This window comes from Mesoplodon densirostris, chromosome 2 (assembly GCF_025265405.1).
Source record: "Mesoplodon densirostris isolate mMesDen1 chromosome 2, mMesDen1 primary haplotype, whole genome shotgun sequence".
In the NCBI taxonomy this organism is placed as follows: domain Eukaryota; kingdom Metazoa; phylum Chordata; class Mammalia; order Artiodactyla; family Ziphiidae; genus Mesoplodon; species Mesoplodon densirostris.
This window is the reverse complement of record NC_082662.1, coordinates 191470643-191494336: the sequence shown is the minus strand read 5'-3', so window position 1 is coordinate 191494336 and position 23694 is coordinate 191470643. Positions and strand designations below refer to the sequence as shown.

General features: G+C 41.5%; 1 protein-coding gene and 1 pseudogene across 4 annotated transcripts in view; one reads left to right on the top strand and one right to left on the bottom strand.

The window, feature by feature from the left end:
* The window catches only part of CAMSAP2 (calmodulin regulated spectrin associated protein family member 2), a 92420-nt gene that overhangs the window by 46730 nt on the left and 21996 nt on the right, over nt 1–23694 (bottom strand). For all 4 annotated transcript variants that reach the window (XM_060091487.1, XM_060091488.1, XM_060091489.1 and 1 more), the window contains exon 3: nt 1903–2064. In XM_060091487.1, the coding sequence (XP_059947470.1) occupies nt 1903–2064 (162 nt within the window). The remainder of the gene's footprint in view (nt 1–1902; nt 2065–23694) is intronic.
* LOC132484041 (glycerol-3-phosphate acyltransferase 3-like) lies at nt 5450–6194 on the top strand (annotated as a pseudogene).

The following is a 23694-nucleotide window of genomic DNA, read 5'->3' as shown; positions in this document are numbered from 1 at the left end:
CCGTGTCCCCTGCATCCCAACCACTGCACCACCAGGGAAGCCCATCCCAGGAGATTCTTATACACATTAAAGTGTATTAAAGAAAAACTGAAGCTGAGGACCAGTGGGCCGTGAAGAAGGCAAGAGAGAGGAGGAGTTCTAGAGCAATAAGTAGAGGGGACTGGCCTTTGACAGGAAGGGGACACTCTCCACTGACAGAGCCGCAAAAGAAAGACAATGATGCTGATGAGGAAAGGTCTACAGATTCGGCAGCAAGAACAGGGGCTTCCCACCGGATGCCTTCCTGTCTCTACGCTACGAGACAAGCACTCGTGATGTCCTGGGCTGACGGCGATGGGGGAAGGGCTGGGGAAGGTCCCAGGAGCACAGGCGGTCACGCTGAAGTGCGGGAAAGGGACCTGCTCAGGGACACGCCTGTCGGGCTGGCAGTGAGCGCTGTGTGTCCGCCTGAAGCTGGTGCTCAGGAATGTCCACTAGCCTCCCCGTGTGAATTCCTCCAGCAGTGTTAACCTCACAGGTACATCTATGGGGTAAGGTGGTAGCTGGGCTCAGCTGGCGTTTTATCAGATGAGCACAAGGGAAGGAGAAGGATGCAGAACTGACCGCCCAGGCAAGAATCTAAGTTCAGAGAGGAGAAATGTGAAGTCAGGTGAGACCGGGAGAATTAAAGGGCTCGGTGGTTTGGGACCCACGATAAAGGCGAGCATTTTTAATAGTGGGGGTGTGGGAGGGAGGGAAAAGAACTAATCAAGAACGGGGGGTCTGCGGCGGGTCGTGAAGGCCACGTGGTTGCTGACGATGAGTGGGTCCAGGATAGGACCGGGATCCCTACAGCTTACGAGGGAGGGCAGAGCGCCACATGGGCCTTTGGCACGGATGCTGATGTTACGGACCACGACGGCAGACGCAGGCGTCTTCACACTTAGCTTCTTGTTACAAGCTCCACGCAAGCATTCAAGGGAGGGCACCTGAAGATGTAACTTCTTTTAAATCCCTTCAGGTCTTGCTCACAGATAAGGTTTAATTTTCTCTGGGGTTACAGTTGTAAACGAAAGAGAATCAAGAGGAATTAACTATTCAAATTGGTAAAGGGAGCGATAAATTGACAATTTAGGCATCATCAGAGCACAAATAACGAATCACAGTTCTATAAAAATTTCCAAGAGGAGGAATCTACAATCTGTATAGTCTTATGCAAGTCAGTCAAGCAAACCTAAAAATCATCTAGTTGGAAATGAGAAACTTATTTCATTCCTGGATGCAAAGAATACTTACCGAGCACCCGCAGCATATAGTTAGTTCCCTGCTTGGAGTGCTCTGAATTTTGTAATAATCTAATATGAACTAGATTAATCATTAAATGTAACTACAGATATTGTGGAATACCTAAAATCGATTTCCATCATTTTAACAGTATATATATATTTTTAAGTCTAAAGGTAATGGGAAATTTCAAGTAAGATCGCACAACTTTAGTTTTCACTTTGATTTAAAACAAGAAGAGTAATGGAATCTGTCTTAGTCCGTTCAGGCTGCTACAACAAAAATACCACAGACTGGGTGGTCTGTAAGCAACAGAAATGTATTTCTCAGAGTTCTGGAGGCTGGGAAGTCCGAGATCAAGGCGCCAGCAGACTGTGTCTGGTGAGCCTGCTTTGTCACACGGCAGAAGGGGCGAGGGAGTTCTCTGGGGTCTCTTTATAAAGACAGTGGCACAGGTCTCACACATGAGGGCCAGGCCCTCAAGACCTAACCACCTCCTAACACCACCACATTGGGGCTTATGACTTCAACATATGAATTGGGGGGCAGGGGGGACACAAACATTCAGTGTGCAGCAGAGTGGGGATATGATGTTTTCTGGTTCTGAGACTCTTTTTACCCGAGGGAGCATATCCCTACCTTATTTATCCAGTACATGACGGCATCCTCAATGTCATAGGGCAGATCTGTGGCTTGGAAGAAAGCCGAGTACTGCTGAGCACACGCGGCCACCTTCTCCACACTGACCATCTCCACGGTGTAAGCCATCATGAGGGTGTCCATCATGGCCAGGTGAGCACTCTGGAAACAGAAACCGAGAACAACTGTTAGAAATTGCTGCTTATATATGTTTACGTATTAATAATATTTCCTAACAAACAGGAGCAGAACTAAAGGCTATGGAAGACAAGCCTTGATAAGAAAGCATAAATGGGGCTTCCCTGGTGGCGCAGTGGTTGAGAGTCCGCCTGCCGATGCAGGGGACACGGGTTCGTGCCCCGGTCCGGGAAGATCCCACGTGCCGCAGAGCGGCTGGGCCCATGAGCCGTGGCCGCTGAGCCTGCGTGTCCGGAGCCTGTGCTCCGCAACGGGAGAGGCCACAACAGTGAGAGGCCCATGTACCGAAAAAAAAAAAAAAAAACTAAGCTAATTTCTACTCATTTCTTTAGGTCTTGGACTAACATGGCATCACCCAGAAAGTTTTCCCTGATCACTACTCCCCCACCTCTGACTGGATTAGGCTTAGGTGCCTCTCTGGGAGGCTCCCCAGCACCTAGCAGCAGCAGGTACCATGAAGCAGTTGCCTCTTCCTTGTCTGTCCCTCCTGCTGGACTCTAAGTGTTCCCATCGTGTAGCTCTGTATTAATACACATTAGGTGATCGACAGAGAAGTGCCTGCCGAATGAATGAGCGTGCAAGAAACACACAGTGTAACACTGACTGGAAGAACCAGTCCCCTCAGGACACACCCTAGAGAACTGAAAACAGGAATTCCAACAAAAACTTGCAAATGAATAGCCACAGCAGTATTGTTCATAGTAACCAAAAAGTAGGAACCACCTAAATGTCCATCAATTTATGAATGGATAAGTAGAGTGTGTTCTATCCCTACAATAGAATGCTTGTTGGCAATAAAAAGGAATGAAGTATGGCTATGTGCATAGAAGAACCTTGAAAGTATTATGCAAAGTAAAGGAGCCAATCAAAAGAAGGCCACATATTGTATGAGTCCATTTATATAAAATGTCAAGAATGAACAAATCTACAGAGACAGAAAGGAGACTGATGGTTGCTGTGGGCTGTGGCAATGCAGTGGGGAGGGTCGGGAGTAACTGTTGATGGGCATAGGCTTTCAGGTGTGTGGTGGAAAGTTCTGGAGCTAAGTAATGGCGATGACTGCACAACAGTGTACTTAATGCCACTGAACTGTACTCTTTAAAATGGTAAGTTCTATGTTTTATATATTTTATGACAAACAGATAAATAGATAAATAAACTGGTCATACAACCAAAAAAACCCCAAGATGTTTCCATTATTAATGAAAGATTTCAACCCATAGAACCAAAAATTTAAGTGAGCCCTCTGCAGAATATATATAAAGAAAAACGCACATAGGCATCTCATAGTCAAACTTCTGAAAAAAGGGGAAATCTTGAAAGAAGCCAAAATATTAATATATAAAGAAAAACAGAATTAAAAAGAGAAATCCACAATTAGTTGAAGTTTTTAATGCTTCTTTTTAAAAAACGAGTAGAATAACTGAACAGAAAATCAGAAGGGGTATGGAAGACTTGAAAAGCATCAAGCAAAATGACCTGATGTTTACAGAACACGATACCAAAGAACAGTTCTTTTCAAGTACACATAAACACTCACCAAGACAGATTCAAATGCTGAGCCATAAAACAGTCTCAACATATTTAAAAGGACTGAAATCATACAAAGTATGTTCTCTAACCACAACAGATGTAAATTAGAAATCAATAATAAAAAAAAGGTATCTGGAAAACATCTAGGTACTTGGAAATTAAATCATCTGAATTTCTATGAGGCAAAGAAGAAATCACCAGGGAATTCAGAAAATATTTTGAACTGAATGGTAATGAACAACATTCATTGGTTTTTGACTCCATGTCAAAATTTGCAGGTTGCAGCTAAACCAGAGCTTAGAGGGCAACTTATGGCTTTCAGTGTTTATAACAGAAAAGAATACTTTTAAATCAATTACCTATGATTCCATCCTTAAAAAGCTAGAAAAAGAGGAGCAAATTAAATCAAAATAAGGAGAAGAAAGGAAATAATAAAACTAAGAGCAGAAATTAATGAAACAGTAAAAAAGCAAAAAAAATAATGAAATGAAAGCTGGTTCTTGGAAAAGATTAATAGACTTGATAAACCTCTACACAAATTAATAATATCAGAAAAGAAAAAGGGGGCATCACTACAGGTTCTACAGATATTAAAAGGATAATAAGGGAATATTATGAACAACCTAGTGATAGTAAATTTGACAAATTTAGCTGAAATGAACAAAGTCCTTGAAAAGACACAAAATAACCAAAATTGACATAAGAAACAAAAAAAATTTATAGCTGTAAATATAATTTACAGCATTTATAGCATTCACCACCCACTTAAACCTATTTTTTTTAATGAAGTTGTAATTTTAAAACTTTCCCACAAAGAAAACATCAAGCCCTGATGGTTCACTGGTGAATTCTATCAAACATTTAAGGAAGAAACAATGCCAATCCTAGACAAAGTCTTTCAGAAAACAGAAGAGTTACATTTTGCAACTCAACATGTAAGGTCAGTATTACTCTGACTCTGAAACCAGACAAAGAAATTAGAAGAAAAATATCTTTCATAAAAATGGCTGCAAATATCCTTGAGAAAATATTAACAAATGAAATCCACCAATATATAAAAGAGATAATACATCATGACCAAATGAATTTAACTCCAGGAATTCAAGACTGGTATAATATTTGAGAATCAATCAATGTAATTCACATGTTAACAGAATAAATGAGGAAGCCATATGATCATATCAACAGAGGCAAAAAAGGCAGTTGACAAAATAGAGCACCTATTCATGATGTAAAACACACACATACACAGAATTCTTAGCAAACCAGGAATAGAAGAGAACCTCCTAAACTTGATAAAGAACATCCTACAGATATCCAAAATTCCTACAGATAACATCATGCTTAACAATGAGAACCAAATACACTCTCCTTAAGACCAGGAATAAGGCAAGGATGTCTGGTCTCACCACTTTTATTTAACATTGTCTGGAAATCTCAGGAAGTTCAATAAGAGAAGGAAAAAGAAGGCAAACATACTGGACAGGAAGAAGTAAGTCTGTTTATTCATGAACAACAGGATTGTGCATGTAGGGAATTCTGACTACTCCACAAAAAACCTACCGGGAACAAATGCAAGGTTGCAACATACAAAAATCAATGTTCAGGGGGCTCCCCTGGTGGCGCAGTGGTTGAGAGTCCACCTGCCGATGCAGGGGACACGGGTTCGTGCCCCGGTCCGGGAAGATCCCACATGCCGCGGAGCGGCTGGGCCGGTGAGCCATGGCCGCTGAGTCTGCGCGTCCGGAGCCTGTGCTCCGCAACGGGAGAGGCCACAACAGTGAGAGGCCCGCGTACCGCAAAAAAAAAAAAAAAAAAATACCGGCTGAGTGAACTGGTCCACTGCTGGATCTGTGTTCATGCCGTCTCTGTACTACTCACTATCATAACACGCAGTACAGACCCCAGAAGGGAGGCATTTGTGTTGCAACCATACCTCCCTGTAGATGTTTTATCTTGACAATGGATGGGTGCTACGCCACGGTTGGCCAGGTGCATGCATGGTGGATGGGAGTTATTCAGAGCTATCGTCAAGGCCTGTCCACATGTCTGGTCCGAACGCTCAGAAATGAAGGACTGATACCTGGTTACCAACAGACTAAAAGGACATATTGCTGATAAGAAAAAAGTACCCGTGTGCTCATCTGTCCTGAAGGACCTCGCATCGGCGATACTGCAGTCATGATGTTTAAAAGGGAAGCTTTAAAACTGGAGGAACCACACATCCAGCTGCAATTAAGTATGATCCTTAGTTTGCTGATGCATTGTGGAACAGCAGTAAATACAACACGGTGAGCTGCCTGCTTTGAGTGATGACCAGCTGGGCCACTGTCTGTGCTGTGTGGTACACGCCCCCCATGACCAGAGAGAAAGGAGAAGATGCAGTCCAGTTTGCTACTAGGGTTAAGCCTGCTATTGCTGAACAAGGAGGGCTGACTGAGCTTCCATGGGATGGAGGGCTGAGGAGAGCCTAGGTGAAGGATGTCTCTAAGGAAGAGCAACAGAGGAAGTACAGCAAGATGACTGTGGGCCGTGGGTATCTCAACACGGAAGCAGACTGAACGCCACCCAGGCTTCCCAGAACTAGCCCTTGGAAATGGAATGTGGTGGGGTTATTTTTTGCTTTTTTTGGGGGGTGTGTGTGTGCACTGTTTTGTTTTACCGTTTTTGTTTTTTCATTGTTAATCTTTTCTACAGGATGACTGTCTCTACCTCTTTATGCCAGAGGTAGAATCCACGGTGCCCTTTTGGCTTTTGTTGTTGCTACAGCATTAGCCTCATGAGCTGTTAAGTAGTTTACTGAGTTTCAACATATTCTGCCTTTTGTAAAACGACTGTGTCATTGTGAATTGAATGACATATTTGTACCGGAAAAAGTACTTCTAAAACATCTGTGGAACTCAGTTGTGTTTCGAACTCGTTGATACCGTAATTCTCAAGAAAATACCCCGAACTGTGTTCATGATAAGCTTTCTCACGCCCTCGCCTCCCTTCCCTTCTATCACTTAAACATGGATTTCACATCACTCGAGTTACTGTTATGGTTTTGTTCTACTACAAGGTTGAAAAGAAAAATGGAGGACAGTATTTAGGAGAAAGGACAGATTTGTGGCCACTTGATCTGAAAGTGGAAAGGAAATTAAATATTTTTTACGAGCGTGTTAGAAGAGACTTTCTATTTGGTGAGCTTTACCCAAGAAAATGAGTCCATGTTACTGTGTGTGCACATTTATATGTAGGCAACTTGCGAATAAGTTAGCCAGCAATAGGTGATAGTTTCGAGTCTTCCTTGTTTGTGCGCTGAAGATCTATACTTAAGGCCTCTCCCATCTACTGATTTGCTTGATCTTGGAACCAACACATTTCAAACAGGAGCCGTTGACAACAACTGTAAATCCCACTGAGCATCTTCAGCGGGGGCGGAAGTGAAGGAAGCACTGTTCCTCCCCTTTCACCCCTTCGTCCCTTATTTCAGAATTTTCCCAGTTTCTTAAACAGGAAAGTAAGTGGTAAAACTACCTTTTGGAAACTGAGCTTTTAATTTTTTTAAAGGGGAAAGTAAGTGTTTCCCGACTCTGCAGCACAAGCAATGTTGACAGCAATATAGTGTCATCCAAGTGTTAGTTCTCTTCTGGTAACCATGTACAAAATGTGACACCATTTTACGGTGAATAAAAATAAATTCTACATTTCTAAAAAAAAATAAATTAAAAAAATAAAAGTTCATACATTACGCTTTCGTCTATATGAAATTCTAGAACAAGCAAAACTCACCTACAGGGACAGAAAGGAGATTGATGGAGATCTAGCATGGGATGCGGATGGGGAGCTGACAGCAAAGAGGCACCAAGGGATTCTGGGAGCCAATAAAACCATTTTATAGTTTAACTGGAGTAGTATTTACATGAGTGTATACATTTGTCAAAACTCAGACAATTTACTTTAAATAGGTACACTTCATTTATTTAAAAAGAAAGATGACCTGAAAGTCACTCAGACTTCACTGAGCGTCCTCTTCTTCATCTGTTAAACGTGGGTAATACTTAATTTCTCACCCCACAAGGCATCAGATGAGACCAAAGTACATCAAAGTACTCTAGAAGCTGTTATGCGACACAATGATTTGTAGTGTTTTATTACTTCAGGCATTAGACAGTCAGTGTATGACTGTGGGATGAGCCTGCAGAATAATTTATTACCTAAAGATAATCTTCAAACGTCATCGTAATCATTTATTTTTATGTTTCCCCAAACAAATGCTACATGGATCGCTACTTTAAGGAATGAAATCAGGAGTGTGCCTGGCCCACTAAGAGTGGGGCTGCAATGAGCCACCAAAGACAGCGGAAGCAGGAAAAGACAACCACCACGGGGACAACAAAGCGTGCGCTGCTTTACAGAAAACCCACGAAAGTAGACGATTATATCCAACACGTCAAGATTTCAGTACAGAACGTCTGTGTTTTTCAAACGTCCTAACCATAGTGACCTGGGCAAGTTTTATTTTTTGACCATTTAGAGCCTGATGAGCTCAGGCTCGTCCACCACCACTCAACATAATGGCTACCACCTCATGCCAACAACGTACAATGACAGCTATGTCCTTTCATTTGCTAACCAATACGACATTCCTAGTATAGCTGAACCAGTCACATATGGTATACTTCAAAGTATGTTTGCGTTTTATAGCTTTCCAGATTGGAAAGTTTTCCAGGCATACTGGATGCTGAGCCAAAAATTGTGCTTCAAATCTCAAAATCTAAAACAAGTTGCATAAAATACACTGAAATATGCTTCATCATAAAAAAATAACCATCAGTAAAAGCTCCAGTTAACACTCAAAAAATTACCCGAATGTTAAGTTTGTCAGCACATTTCTTTCAGCTGGGAACGTAGGAAAAATGCACCTGACAGTACTAGCTTTACCAGAAAAAAAAAGAAAGTGAACCACACGAAGTTCTGACACAATCACAGCTGTTCCCTGATGTGCCCACCATGCAGTCAGGATTCATCTGCCAAGCACTGTCTATGGGGAAGAGAAAAAGGAAGGTCATGATGTCTCTCCCTGGTGACGTGGAAGGTGACCACCCAGGTTTTTAGAAACTACAAAGACAAGTTAAAGTTGAATAACAGTGGGCAAAATTTCACAAGATTTGAACACAGCTATGGCAGAAACTCAAACAGCAAAGTAAGAAGTAGGAACACCTTTCCTCCAACCCACCAAGTAGAGGTCACCATTTCCTTCCAGATGAAGGCCTGTTGGCAAGCAGTGCCGAGACCAACATGCCACAGCGGCAGAACTAAGACACCAAACTTCACCGAGGCCGGCATCACGGCCTCTACACATAGATACTGGCCAGAGGGAAAGAGCTGTAGATCTGGGAGGTACCTCACTAGGTAACTGGCAGGAAAGCTTACGTGAAAGGCATTTAAATATGTATAGGAGCCAGTGCACTTAGAACAGATGCTGGCAGTCACGAGACCCCCAAACTAACCTGGTGACTCTCAAGAAATGCTCCTACCTACAATAAAACTGTCAAATCTCCCCTATGTTCATTCTAAGGTGAAGAAATGTGTAAAGAGATCAAAAGACGATCAAGTTTTTCTGTTAACCCTCTGAGCTGGTAATACAATACCTTACTGTCCACATAAAATGCCACCACTATAATTTTGGTAGACCGTAACAAACGTAACTCCTTGAAAACATTAATTTTTAATGACCCATTAAGTACTGACATTATCCAAATCTAAATTCTAATTTAGATCATTAAAAAATTCAAGAAATAATGCTATTATTTATCAATAACAATGCTGTTTAATGAAAGAAAGATAGAAAAAAAATCAGTTTTCCTTATATTTTCAGGCTTTCTTCAGTAACGTTCTTATAGCTATATGGAAACTAGTGGTGTGGCATCAATTCTGCCAAAGATGGGAAGGAAAAGCTGAATATAAACGAGTGGTACCAGTGCACCATACTGCAATTAATAAAATGTCAAAACACCCAAAGCATTTCTGAACCTATATGCCTCATCATTTTTTTAAAGGAAACTTTTAAGGGTTTTTTTTCAAAACTACTTTAGAAAAATCTATGAGATCATTCTTAATATATCATGATGTTCTACATATTAAACAGACAGGTTAAAATATTTTCCCAGTCTGGGATATAAGACCAAAAAATAATTACCGAGCAAAATGAGGATAAAAATCATTAAGAAAAACAGATGTCATCAGAACAAGAAGACTCTTGATACTATCAAGAAATGTTCAGTTTTTCATCCTACACCTTTGTCTGTTCTCCACAGTATCTTCTGTGCATTACTCAAATATTTGTTGCTTCTAACAATTCCATTCCTAACCTTCTCTCTTTCCTCTAAAACATGCCCTCCCTGGTCATCTCAATCCCATGGCTTCAACTATCCAGGACTACTCAGGTGATTCCCAAATCTCTATTTTCAGCACACACCTCAACAGGCATCTCTTCCTGGATGTCCTGAAGGTATCTTAAACCTAACCCATCCCAAAGTGAAGCCTCTGTCCACTGTAGCATGGCGATTTCCCGCACTGCAATTCCTCCTCTCCCCTTTTCCCTATCTCAGTAAAGGTCACTACAATATGCACTCAGCCTGCTCGGTCTTAGTTACACAGTCTCTTATTTCTATGTTTTAAGCATGGAACTCTGATCATGTCATTGTTATACTTACAAACCTTTCAGTGCAGGGAGGGTCTAAACATCCATCAAGGAACTGGGCAAATAAATTATGGTCTTTTCACACCACAGAGTATTGTACAGTCTTGAAAAATGATGGCATGGGTCTATATTCATCAATGTGGAAAGATGGTTATGACCCTTTCCAGGCGCTCTCCCTGCCCCTAACTCCACCGTCTGCCATGCCTTCCCAGCCTTAACTCTCCCTCCTCAGGACTCTCTGCTTAGTTTCTCAATCTGCTAACAAGCAAATTCCTTCCATGGTTTGTTCAGATTTCTGAAGCAGAGACTCTCATTGGCTTCATTTACCATCTTGGGCTAAGCAACCAGGCAGAAGCTAGGGGTCAACGACTCCTTGGATTTAATCTGCTCTTACCAAAAAATGGCTCTGGCCAAATGCAATAAAACTCTGAAGTTACTTTATAATTAAAATATTTCTAGAGAAATACCACGTAACTATATAATGAAAGAATCTGAGCAACAACCTAAAATCTACTGTAACTGGATTTAGTTTCTAAAATATATCCTTGGTATTAATAGACCTAATTATATCTCAAGCATACTTCATTTCATGAAAACAAACTGGTAAAAATGCATTAATTAATTCTGTGTTATAAACAGAATTAATTAATGTGAATTTTTTAACATTTCAGCTTTACTGAGGTATTGCTGACATAAAATTGTTAAGACATTTAAAATGTACATCCTGGTGATTTGAAATATGAATTGTGAAGTTTTAAACAGCACAGCTGGATACAGAAAACAGAGGTGGAGAGGGAAGTCAACACATGACCATCAGCTAATCATCTGAAAGCAGACAGGCACTTACTATATTAAAATGGTGAAGCAGAAAGCCAACAATCTCATCACTTAATTAGATTCTCAGGGCCTCCCTCCCCCAGAAGACCTCATCTGGAAGCTCAGTAAACATGCGTGTCGTGTCATGAATAATCACAGCTCACGCTATTCAAATCTGTAGGCAAACAAAAACAAAAACCGCATCTCTACCACTCTCTCAGTTGTAATTCTGAATGACTTCTCTTTCAAACTAGATTTAATTCTTAGTTTAAATATGCACTAACATCTCTTCTTCCTTCACTGCGGCAGCATCTTCTCTGGGCCAGGAGCTGGGAACACAACATGATCAACACAGCCCTGAGTTTGTGGAGCTGATTCTGCACAAAAAGCGCACTCTGTCGGCTGGACGGAGAACTGCGAAGTAGTAAACGGCTTTTCCCTATTTAGAACTTTATCTGAGGAATTTCATTTTGGCTCCAGCATACAAAAATAAGCTGAACTCTGTGATTCACTCTTTCTAAAAAAATGACTTCTTATAGAGTTAAAAAAAAAAAAAGAAAGAAAAAGAAAAAAGCGTTAGCAGATAAAGCCGTTTGTTGTGTGGAGGACCAGTACTCTCTCTCCATCGTCATCTCCCAAACAGAGACAACAAAAAGCTTCACAGTAGGGATAAAACTGAACCTACTGCAATATAAACACATATCATTATGCTGTACACCTAAAACTAATACAATGTTCTATGTCAGTTGTAACTCAATAAAAATAAAACACTGAAAGAAAAAAATGGAGATACAGGCTTCCCTGGTGGCGCAGTGGTTGAGAGTCCGCCTGCCGATGCAGGGGACACGGGTTCATGCCCCGGTCTGGGAAGATCCCACATGCCGCGGAGCGGCTGGGCCCGTGAGCCATGTTTGCTGAGCCTGTGCGTCCACAGCCTGTGCTCCGCAACGGGAGAGGCCACAACAGTGAGAGGCCCGCGTACCACAAAAAAAAAAAAAAAAAAAAAAAAAAAGGAGATAAATACAATATTCTATTTCCTTCCAGAGTATTATCCAAGATTTTCTGCTGCTGCTTTTCCAATTAGTTTTAAGTGTTTTTCTGAAGTAGCTTTATCATCCAGACCAAAAAAAAAAAAAAAAATCTAAACCGTTTTAATCATAAAATTGGCTTAAGGAAAAGGAAATACACTCTCTCTTCTAAGCCCTCACATCCTTCCCTTTAGTCCATACCCAGGAAAGAGAAATACTGATAAGAAATGGACTCCAGCCAAAGCAATTGTGAGAAAAAAGAACAAAACTGGAGGTGTCACGATCCTTGACTTCAGACTATACTATACTGTCATCAAAACAGTACGGTACTGACACAAAAACAGACATATAGATCAATGGAACAGAACAGAGAGCCCAGAAATAAACCCACACACCTACGGTCAATTAATCTACAACAAAGGAGGCAAGAAATACAGTGGAGGAAAGACAGTCTCTTCAATGAGTGGTGCTGGGAAAACTGGACAGCTACGTGTAAAAGAATAAAATTAGAACAACATTTTCTCACATCATACACAAAAATAAACCTCAAAATCATTTAAAGACCTAAAATGTAAGACCTGAACTCCTAGAAGAAAATACAGGCAGAAAACTCTTTGACCCTGGTCTTAGTGATCTTTTTCTGGATCTGTCTTCTCAGGCAAGGGAAAGAAAAGGAAAAATAAACCAATGGGACCTCATCAAACTTAAAAGCTTTTGCACAGTGAAGGAAACCGTCAACAAAACAAAAAGGCCACCTACTGAATGGGAAAAGGTATCTGCAAATGATAAGGGGCTAATACCCAAAATATACAAAGAACTCATACAACTCAAATCAAAAACAAAACAAAGCCAAAAAAAAAAAAAAAAGACCAAAAAAAAGCAACCAAAAAAAAAAAAAATTTAAAAATGGGCAGAGGACCTGAATAGACATTTTTCCAAAGAAGACATATGGAGATGGCCAAGAGGCATCATGAAAAGATGCTCAACATCACTCATCATCTTGCTCATGACCAACCTCAGTGGCCTTCTTTCAGTTCCTGAAACACACATCCAGGCCTTTAGCTTGCTGTCCCTTTTCCCTGGATTGTTCTTTTCCCAGATGTCACACATGCTGCTTCTTTCTGTATTTAGGTCTCAGTTCAAATGTCAACTCTCTAGACAAGCCTTCCCTGACCACCTCCTATGAAAAGAGCATTCTTCACTCCCTCTACCTCTTTCTTTTTGATTCATTTTCTTCAGAGCATTTACTACTATCTGCAGTTATTACAATTTGTTTGGCTTTTCATTGCTCATCTTTGCTACTAAAATATTAGCTCTGTGAAAGCAAGGCTTGGTCTGTCTTCTCATCACTGTCTCCTATCGTCTAGGCCCACAGTAATTCTCAACCAGGATTACTGAATGAATCAAGTAGTTCATACTGTACAAATTACAAGTCAAATAAATGTGGCCCTAAAATTTCAAGTTCCTGAACATGTTTCATCCGGGAAACTCTTAGCAGGAACTTTACCATCCAGACGTGAAGCTGATTTATTTTGAGGCTCCCTCTGTCAGCGACGCTCTCCCCCTTATCTCGGCCTAACTGAACCCTCAGGGAGACCTCTGCTCACCCTCACACGCAAGGCTGCCCCAACCATTCTATCCAGGATGGACACGCATACGATTCCCTCGATCGCTCCGTCACATCATCCCGCTTTTATCTGCTTCACAGTCCTCATCACTCTCTAAAGTTACCTTTTTAATCTGTTTACTAGTTGGACTGTTTACCACAAACTAAATATTTTAGCTTCAGGAGAACAATAATCAGCATTCTTAGATCCCTGAAAGTATATAAGAACTTCCTGAAAAGACAGGCCCCAGGGACAGCTTTGTAACACAGCTCACTTTGTAACCCAGCTCATTAAAACCCTCTTTTCAACCACAGGACACTGTGAGCTCAGAAGAAACCGAGTATTACAAAGATTTTCTTTTCCCCCATTACAGAAGCTCATTTATCCAGGTGTCTAAACACAGGCAAGCATTCAAATGGAACAGTCTGTAAAGTTTTTTTTTTTTTGGTAAAGTTTTTAAATGATCATCTATTTTCCTTCTTTAAATCTTTTTACTGACATTAATTAAAAACAATTGGCTAAACTACTACAATCTACCAAGCTACAAAAATGGGTCGGTATCATGGAGATGGGGATGGGGGATCAATCTGCTCCACACAGACTGGGGTGTCGGTGGCTGCGAACCACTGCTGGGACCGTGCACCACTAGACAGCACTGGGCTGTAAACGTGCAGATTAGAAAAATCCGCATTTCTACACCAAACCTGCTAAAACAGCTCAATCTTGGTTCTCCAATTATAATATACTAATGCTGTATGTCATATAAAGAAAAATCATCCTCTACAGTACTACCTACGTAAGTTTAGTAACCTACAATGAATAGATAGTTATCTTTCTTCTCTTTTTAAAAGATGAAAAGTCCTAGTTAATATACATTTACTTCACCTTCAATAATCATCAAAAAGTACTGCTGGCAGGTCTGTAATATCAGACAACTTCCTAAGTATCTTAGCTTTTGCTACTTTGAATATGTTATGGAGATGAGATTACAAAAAGAAAGAATAAAACTTTCATTATTTACAAGTGAATTCTGTATTTTACAAAGTTTGAATTTGTTACACCACACTTTAGACACTAGCTCTGAAAGTCAAATTTTTTTAAAAGAATACGCATCTGAATCCGTAATGTATACTGCATTTCAAGTCAAATAAAATGATTAAAAATTTTTAATTGGAAAATAAGACAGATATCAAAGTGTTATTTCAGGAAAATTAATCTGGCAGCAGTATACCAAAGAAATTAGATAAGATAGATAGATAGATACAGATATAGATATATATTTTTTTGCCTTGCTGTGTGGCTTGTGGGATCTTAGTTCCCAGACTAGGGATTGAATCTGGGCCCACGGTAGTGAAAACGCTGCATCCTAACCCCTGGACTGCCAGGGAAGTCCCTAGGTAACATAAATCTTATGGAGGCAAGTCCACATACAAACTCTATTCCCACAGTTCTTTTCATTAAAAGATACACGTTGGTAACTTGTATATTAGAATACATTTTTAAGAAAAACAGGAGTATGGTTATTTAGTTTTCAGTACCAACACTCTCATTTCACCATTCTTCCCTATTAAAAAAAACTTAATTAAACAAGCAATTTTAAACGTGGGTTTATGCCCCTCATGGTCACGCGTGAAGTAGGTTCAGTCAATTGCAGTCCACATTTTTCCCAAATAGAACAGGAAAAATATCAAGTTACAAGGATAACTGTCACATGCGTTTATCTAGCTAGACCAGGCGTGGGTCCTGAGGCAGAATGTATTTCTAACTGTGAGTCTTAGTCAAGAGAATTTCAAAACTCCAGGCCAGATGGTTGTGATGGTCTCTTTTCGCTCTAAAACTTTACTTTTACGGTTAAATCTGTCCTCACCTGGAAATAAAGGGAAATGAGTGGCTTCTTTATTTAATGTTTAGCTATGTTTCTTTTAATGGCAGGCAACGGAGTCTGTTGAATTAATTACACTAATTTAAACAACAACTGGGACTTACTGACGGGGACACTGAAGCAGTGCACAGACTCTGGGAGCGCTGGACCAGTGGCCTCAGGAAGGACAGAAACCGAAGGGCTCCGGGGCCTCGGCAGGGCACCTGCAAGCTCGGCCTCGCCTTCCACCACAGTGCTGTGAGTTTCTCACCGCACAATGCAATCGGCCCTCCTACATCAGGCAGCCTAACCCCTGGATAAACCAGCAACAGCAGGGAGGGAGTGCAGACATGGTCTCTGCGGAAACAAACTCTCCACCATCCCAACTTGTCTAAAACATCTGATTTTTATGGCCAGAAATTAACATTTCATTTTTAAGCACTATGTACTAGGCATAATATTTGGTTCGATATGATCAGTATACATAGTGTATGTGTACATTAAAACATTAAATTGTATACCTTAAATATATGCAAGTTTTATCAATAAAGCTGGGGAAAAATGAGAAATATAAAATATGTTTTCAACAGATAAAGGAGACTGTGCTAAAGGATAAAGTATAAAATATGTTTTCAACAGATAAAGGAGACTGTATGTAAGAGCCCGTCTTTTAAAATAATGAACATTACATGGCACATTATAAGGACGATATTTTTCATTTCACGTATTCTTAGAAACTTGGGTTATTAAAAGTCATATTTCTCCAAAGCAATGTTGTAAAAATAAATCCTGGTGTAAAGCATTTTTAGAATTTAAAAATTATTTTGCAAAGTGAATCACTCTATTTTTAAAAGTCTGTATCTTCATACGTCAGCTGTCAATAAATGAGACGTCCCTATGTAAGAAGAGTACCTGCTGTGATCTCAATGTCTGTGTTCCCCCAAAACTCCTATGCTGAACCCTAAAGCCCCAGGTGATGGCACGAGGAGGCGGGGCCTCTGGGAGGTGGTCAGGTCTTGAGGTGGGGTCCTTGTGAACAGGATTTGTGCCCTTGTAAGAGAGGCTCCGGAGAGCTCCCTGCCTGTTCCCCCACGTGAGGTCACAGCGGGAAACTGGCAGCCTACAACCCAGAAAAGGCCTGCACCAAAACCCGACCTTGCTGACTCCTTGACCTTGGCCTTCCCAGCCTCCAGAACTGGGGGGGATAAATTTCGCTTGTTCATAAACCACGGAGTCTGTGGGATTCTGTTACAGCAGCCTGAAGAGACTAAGACAGCCCCTCTCTTGGGCGACCAGAACAACTCCCCTTCCCGCCGACCTGCCCTGCTCTTGGGGTTCCTCGCCCACTCCTCTCACCACTCCGTGTGTCTGCTGCACAGCCTCTCACTGTGGCACATCCTGCTTCATGCTGACATTCTCTGCCGGTCTCCCCAGAATCCATGCAGAATAAAATCCACAAGGACAGGAACAAGGATGGCAGCACAGTGTATGTGCAGAACAAGCACTGGGTCAGGAGTCAGGGAGGCCCGAGCCTGTCACTGTTCTGTCACCAACTGGCTACACAATCACCATCTGTGCACTGCCTCTTTGCACGCCAGTTCCAGTAGGAACTGAACAAGTACTAACAACATCCATCCATAAAGTTTCCTTACTTGTTATAAAAAGAGATGGTAATCACTGCCCTATTTACTTTTCCTAGTTGTTACCAAAAAAAAAAAAAAAGTGTAAATGCTTTATAAGCTGTTAAGCACTACAGAAACACTAGGGTTTTGTGTGTGTGTGTGTTAGGGTTTTTGGAAGGCCATACGTATAAACGGGATGAGCATGGGCTTGGGAGTCAGCAGATACAAGCTAAGCCCGAGCATCAGCGTTTCTTACCTGTCTGGCCTTGGGCAAGTTAACTCACCTTCTGGAGTATCAGTTTCTTCATCTATAAAACAGTGATACTAACACCTGTATCACATATTGCATGGATAATTAACATCTGTAAAGTATGTTCAACTCTCCTCATACCTGACTTCATCCCCACAACTCTCCACGTTCGGTCCTATCCCATTTTCACATTACAGATCCTTCAATCCATGTGACTCCTCACCTCAGGTCTCCAGGTCTCTTTGGGGCAGAGACCATAGACTTCATCACCAACGCCTAGCCTAGAGTACATAGTGGGAACTCAGTAAGGACATTAAAGAAGTGAATTCCCATCCACCTTCTTGCTAAAAACATAAGTGTAACATAACAAACTAAAACACCAGACATTTCTAACAAAATGCTTATCAATCTTACTCCATTCCTTAGTACAACAAAGACCCACTTTCACTAACATACATCCCCATGTTTTTTAATAGGTGCTAAGAAGAAAAGAGAAGCTTAAGACGAGACTTAGAGTAACCTTTATCTTTCTGACCAAAAATAAGACATAAGACCATCAGCTCAAGATTTTTAAACTAAAAGGCTGTCCCTTTACTTATTTTGTTTTTTTAACCTATTAGGTAAAAGTATCAGTATTCAAAACCACCAGAAGCAACAGAGGATGGGGAGCTAAAATCTAGACCCTGAGGCTCCCAGAATGAAGTGCAACCAGAGAGCTGGTTTTCCCAGCTTCTAGCAGTTGGCCAACAATTAATTACTTGGAGTTGATATAAGGGCTAAAATCTTTTGGCCAGTCCTTATCCTAGGTTCTCTTCTTCATTTCCCAACTGAGGACTTGACTTCAGACTATATTACAAAGCTACAGTCATCAAAACAGTGTGGTACTGGCACAAAAATCAACATATAGATCAATGGACAGAAAGAACAGGACAGAAAGCACAGAAGTAAACCCATACACTTACGGTCAATTAATCTACAACAAACGAGGCAAGACTATTAAATGGAGGAAAGAGAGTCTCTTCAATAAACAGTGCTGGGAAAACTGAAGAGCTACATGTCAAAAAATGAAATTAGAATGCTCTTTAACACCACACACAAAAATAAACTCAAAATGGATTAAATACCTAAACGTAAGACCTGATACCATAAAACTGTTAGAGGAAAACATAGGCCAAACACTCTCTGACATAAATCGCAGCAATATATTTTTCGATCCATCTCCCAGAGTAATGGAAGTAAATATAAACAAATGGGACCCAATTAAACTCAAAAGCTTTAGCACAGCAAAGGAAACCATAAACAAAGCAAAAAGACAACCCACAGAATGGGAGAAAATATTTGCAAAGAATGCAACCTATAAGGGATTAGTCTTCAAAAATTTCAAACAACTCATACATCTCAATACCAAAAAAAAAACAAATACCCAATCAAAAAATGGGCAGATGACCTAAAGAGACGTTTCTCCAAAGAAGACATACAGATGGCCAAGAGGCACATGAAAAGATGCTTAACATTACTAATTATTAGAGAAATGCATATTTAAACTACAGTGAGGTATCACTTCACACAGGTCAGAATGGCCATCATCAAAAAAATCTACAAACAATAAATGCTGGAGAGGATGTGGAGAAAAGGGAACCCTCCTGCACTGTTGGTGGGAATGTAAATTGATATAGTCACTATGGAGAACAGTATGGAGGTTCCTTAAAAAACTAAAAATAGAATTACCATATGACCCAGCAATCCCACTCATGGGCATATATCTGGAGAAAAACTTGGTTCAAAAGGATACATGCACCCCAATGTTCACTGCAGCACTGTTTACAATAGCCAAGACATGGAAGCAACCTAAGTGTCTATCAACAGAGAAATGGATAAAGAAGATGTGGTACAGATATACAATGGAATATTACTCAGCCATTAAAAAGTGAAATAATGCCACTTGCAGCAACAGGGATGGACCTGAAGATTATCACACTAAGTGAAGTCAGTCAGACAGAGAAAGACAAATACCATATGATATCACTTACATGTGGAATCTAAAAAAAAAATGATACAAATGACCTTATTGACAAAACAGAAACAGGCTCATAGACTTAGAGAAGGAACTTATGGTTACCGGGGGGAAGGGTGGGGGGTAGGGACAGATTTTTTAAAAAATCATCTCAATTCCACCACAAAAACGCTTCTCCTGAAATTCCACGGCCTCCAGCGGTGTCTCTCCCACGGCAGAGTGACTGTAACACAAGTCTGATGCCCTCCTCCCTGGTTTAAAGCTCCATCACTTCCCGGATGAAGTGACACTTGGGGAACACAGAACCTCATCCGTGCCCTGTCCCCATCCAACGGTCTGGCCTCGGTTCTCATCGGCCCCGACACGTACCCTGGGCTAAAGCTGTGATGGTGCACACGGCGCTCACACCCTTGGCACTCACGCACCACCTACAACAGGCGCTTCTGTGCCCACCTGGCAACCCCTTCAGAGCCGTCAAGACTCAGACCAAGATTAGGACTGAGTTTGGTGCCTCTGAACTGAAACGTGCGTACTACAGTGTGCTTAGGTTTCCATAATCTCCAGTAGAAAGTGAGCCACTGAAGGGCAGGGACTCTGTTTCATCACAGCAGGTAATACAGAGTACACAACAGAAGCTCCGTAACTAAACTGAATAAGTTAATAAACGGCCTGACTGACTTCAGTTTTATTATAAATATAAAGGTTACTGTGAGATCATCTGGTAAAATAAGCACCAGTCGTCAAGTTATTTCTATGAGAAAGTAATATGGAGTCCTAAATAACTGTTACAAATAAACTCAAACACAATAAACACGGGTTGTTAAGATATCAAAAGATACTGTGACTTTGTAACTGAGGCGTATATGTTACCTCGAAATACTAATGGAGCCCAAACTAGGTACATGATCCATGGGAAACAGAAAGACGCGGCACTCTGCGTGAAGAAAAAACCCTGCTCAACAATGGTTGAGAATTTAAAATAATTTTTCACAGACAAGCTCAGCTCATAAGTTTGTAAGGCATTTTTACACAAGGGTGACTAGAAATAAGTACCTTCTCAACCACTACTATAATGTTACGTTTATATAATCCTTTTCCTCTAAAGTGCAATTTTTAACCTTCTTACACGGGAGAAGATTTTTTAAAGCTTCTGCATGGGTACAGGACCCCGAGTTCCAGGGACAGAGGTGCCAAGGAAATCCCAAGAACAGCTGCTGACCGGACCAGTGTGCTGGCAGTTGGCAGGCAGGCAGGGAAGGAAACAGGAGGAAGAAGGACTGCACGATGCTCCCCCCGCGCGGCTCGTCCGCTCCGCGCTTCCCGTGTGCCCAGCAGAATCGGGGGTAACCGGGGGGGTCACCACGCACAGTCTTAAACCACCCCCCAGGAAGACCCGATCACAGCTCTGCTGCACCCGCCCTCCGTCCGCAGCCCTTCACGCGAGGCTGCAGGAGCAGAAGCCTGGGCCGAGGGCTGCGCAGGCTTCCAGGGGCACACGGCGCTGCTCCCTCCCGCCCACAGCCCCTCTCTCCTCCCACCCGCTCCCGCTCCCGTCCGCCCACCCCCCTGGACTTCCCGGACCCAGGCAAAGAGGAAACTAGAGCCAGCCCAGCCGCAGCAGAGCGGGCCTGAATCCCGCCTCCGCCCCTCCCTGCGCTGGCTCCGTGGCCGGTGGCCGCGTTCTCAAAGCCTCAGCTTCCTCAGCCGTACAGCGGGGACCATACACTTTCCTCTAAGGATTGTTGTAAGATTTAAATTATGTGAGACGGGGGATGAAACGTGGAGGCACACTGCGTGGCACAGAGTAAGCTAAACCAAAAGGGCTTCCAGGTGGGATGGTACGTGAACGTGTATACAGATGGATAGAAGCAAATCAGTACACAAAGTGCTTCACAGTGTTTTGCCATGTTTTGTTTGCTTGACGCAGGTTGGAAAAAAAAAGTCAACAAACCACCACTACCACCACCACCACTGACAAAAACCCCAGAAACACTGTATGAAAACTTATTCCATGATCCTGTAACCACAAAAAAAGCTACAGACCCTCCACTTCGGCTCACAGCCTCCTCACCATCTAGGACGCCCACCCCATCTTTTAGCCTCATCTCACATTTATGCCTCCACACAGGCAACACTGTAATTAGTGACATATATGCTTTCAGTTCAAACTTGGGTCAAGAATTCCTTCAGGCCAGTCACTTCTGTCACGCACCCCTTTTCCCAAGCACTGAAACCCCATTAATCATTCACCCTCTGAAGCCTTTCCTCATCCTCCCCGGCAGAAACCATCACACCCATCTGTACGTTCCCAATGCCTATTGCTTAAACTCACAGTTAGAGCACTTGTTTCATGCTAATTAGCATTTTTTCCAATCTTCTTCCTCACTGGATTCTAAGTTCCACGTCATTCAAGTGGAGGTGTCAGTGGTCAGGTGAATGCACACACCACAAAACGTAATAAAATAAAGTAACACTTCTTTACCTACAGGAATGTCCTTGAGGGTAAACAAATATTTCCATCATCTTTCTGTGTTCTAAACACACTTCACTGGCCTGCCACTACTACAAAGCAGTAGCAGGGAGACATACTAACTTTTTAGCTTATGTTTTCTGAATATCCAAAAACATCCCTTATACCAATCCTGACAGTTCACTGAGAGAACATTTTATACCTTACTTATCAAATGATTTATCAGCCCACTTTAATTTCCATTAATTAAGCAGAGTATTAAATCTTTTTATTACTCGTTAAAAGAAAGCACTTCAAAATAAAATTTTTGTTATATGATGATGATTGTTCCAAAACAAAATCTGATTAAATAATAAACGTTATTTTATAAATCAAATATGAAAATCGATCTCCTTGTTTCATATCACACATACGATATACACTTACTTTAGTGGCGTTTTATACATATCAACTCTTATTTCCTACATATACAAACATGGCTGGAACGCTGATTTACAACCAACAGTTTGATTCATAAGCAGTCTACGGTTTAGATAGTATGAGTCCAAATATTTTAAGTGCTCAAATCTGCTTCCAATTACAGCACTCTAAATTAGAAAGTCACAGTTTTAGCTCATTCAGATTATAATTCTACTTTTGCTACTAAATAACAGTGCTACCCTAGGCAAATCACTTAACCTCTCTAAATTCTAAGTTTTACATCTTTGAAATGACTCTGGATTAGATCATATTTCCCAGATCCCATTCTTATCATACAAATCACCTTGAACACTGGTTTGGAAATACATGTCCTGACCCCTCCTCTAAAGGCTCTACGCTAGCAGCTCTGCCTTGGGGGCCGGGGGGTCTGTGTTCAAAGTTCCCACGGACTCGTGTTCCCCAGGCTCCTCCGGATTGGGAAGTTTTCTACTACACACTGGTTTCTGATCTCTAATGCTCTTCTTGGCTCTAAAGTTCTATGAATTTAAGATTTTATGACATGGATCAAATCCCCCAGCCCAACCTGGTGATACCGAACACAATCCACGTGCAACTTCACTTTGCTGTGCAGGAAGGGTCAAAAGGTATCATTCTTAACATCTGGCTCCATTTGCTGTACAAGCCCCTCGCTTTTCAAGCCATCCTACATACCAGTACTTGTGCTGACAAACAATCTGATAGCTAACCTGATCTGGGTCAGAACACACTTCTGGTTGAAGGTGCTCCCCTGTGGTTTTAATGCACACAACTCGCCGTACGTTGAACGCTGACTCACGTGTTAGTGTCAGCTCTCAGAGCCTGTGCTTCCAGCCCTGCGACTGTGCCTGGTTCACATCTGTCCTTTACTCACATATGTGTGACAGCCATCAGGCAGACCACAACTCTACAACCCCTTCTAGCAATCTGACAGATAATGATTAGGTGCTGAATAAACTTTAATACATCATAACTATTCACTGGCTTTGAAACATAATGCCTGAAAATACTTGCCCATGGATATAAATATAGAAGAAGACGCTTAAAAGGCTATACTCTCAAAATCTGTCTTTAAAAGCACTGTGATAGAAAGCATATGCTCTCCAACGGGTGTTCTCATTTTTAAAAAAAGGCACTGTTTTCAATCCCCACCCACCGCAAGTTAATAAAATCTGGTTAGTCAAACTTGCCTTAGAGTGATATTTCTGCTACCAGCACACACTTCTTTCCCCCAAAAGGCTGTGACGCA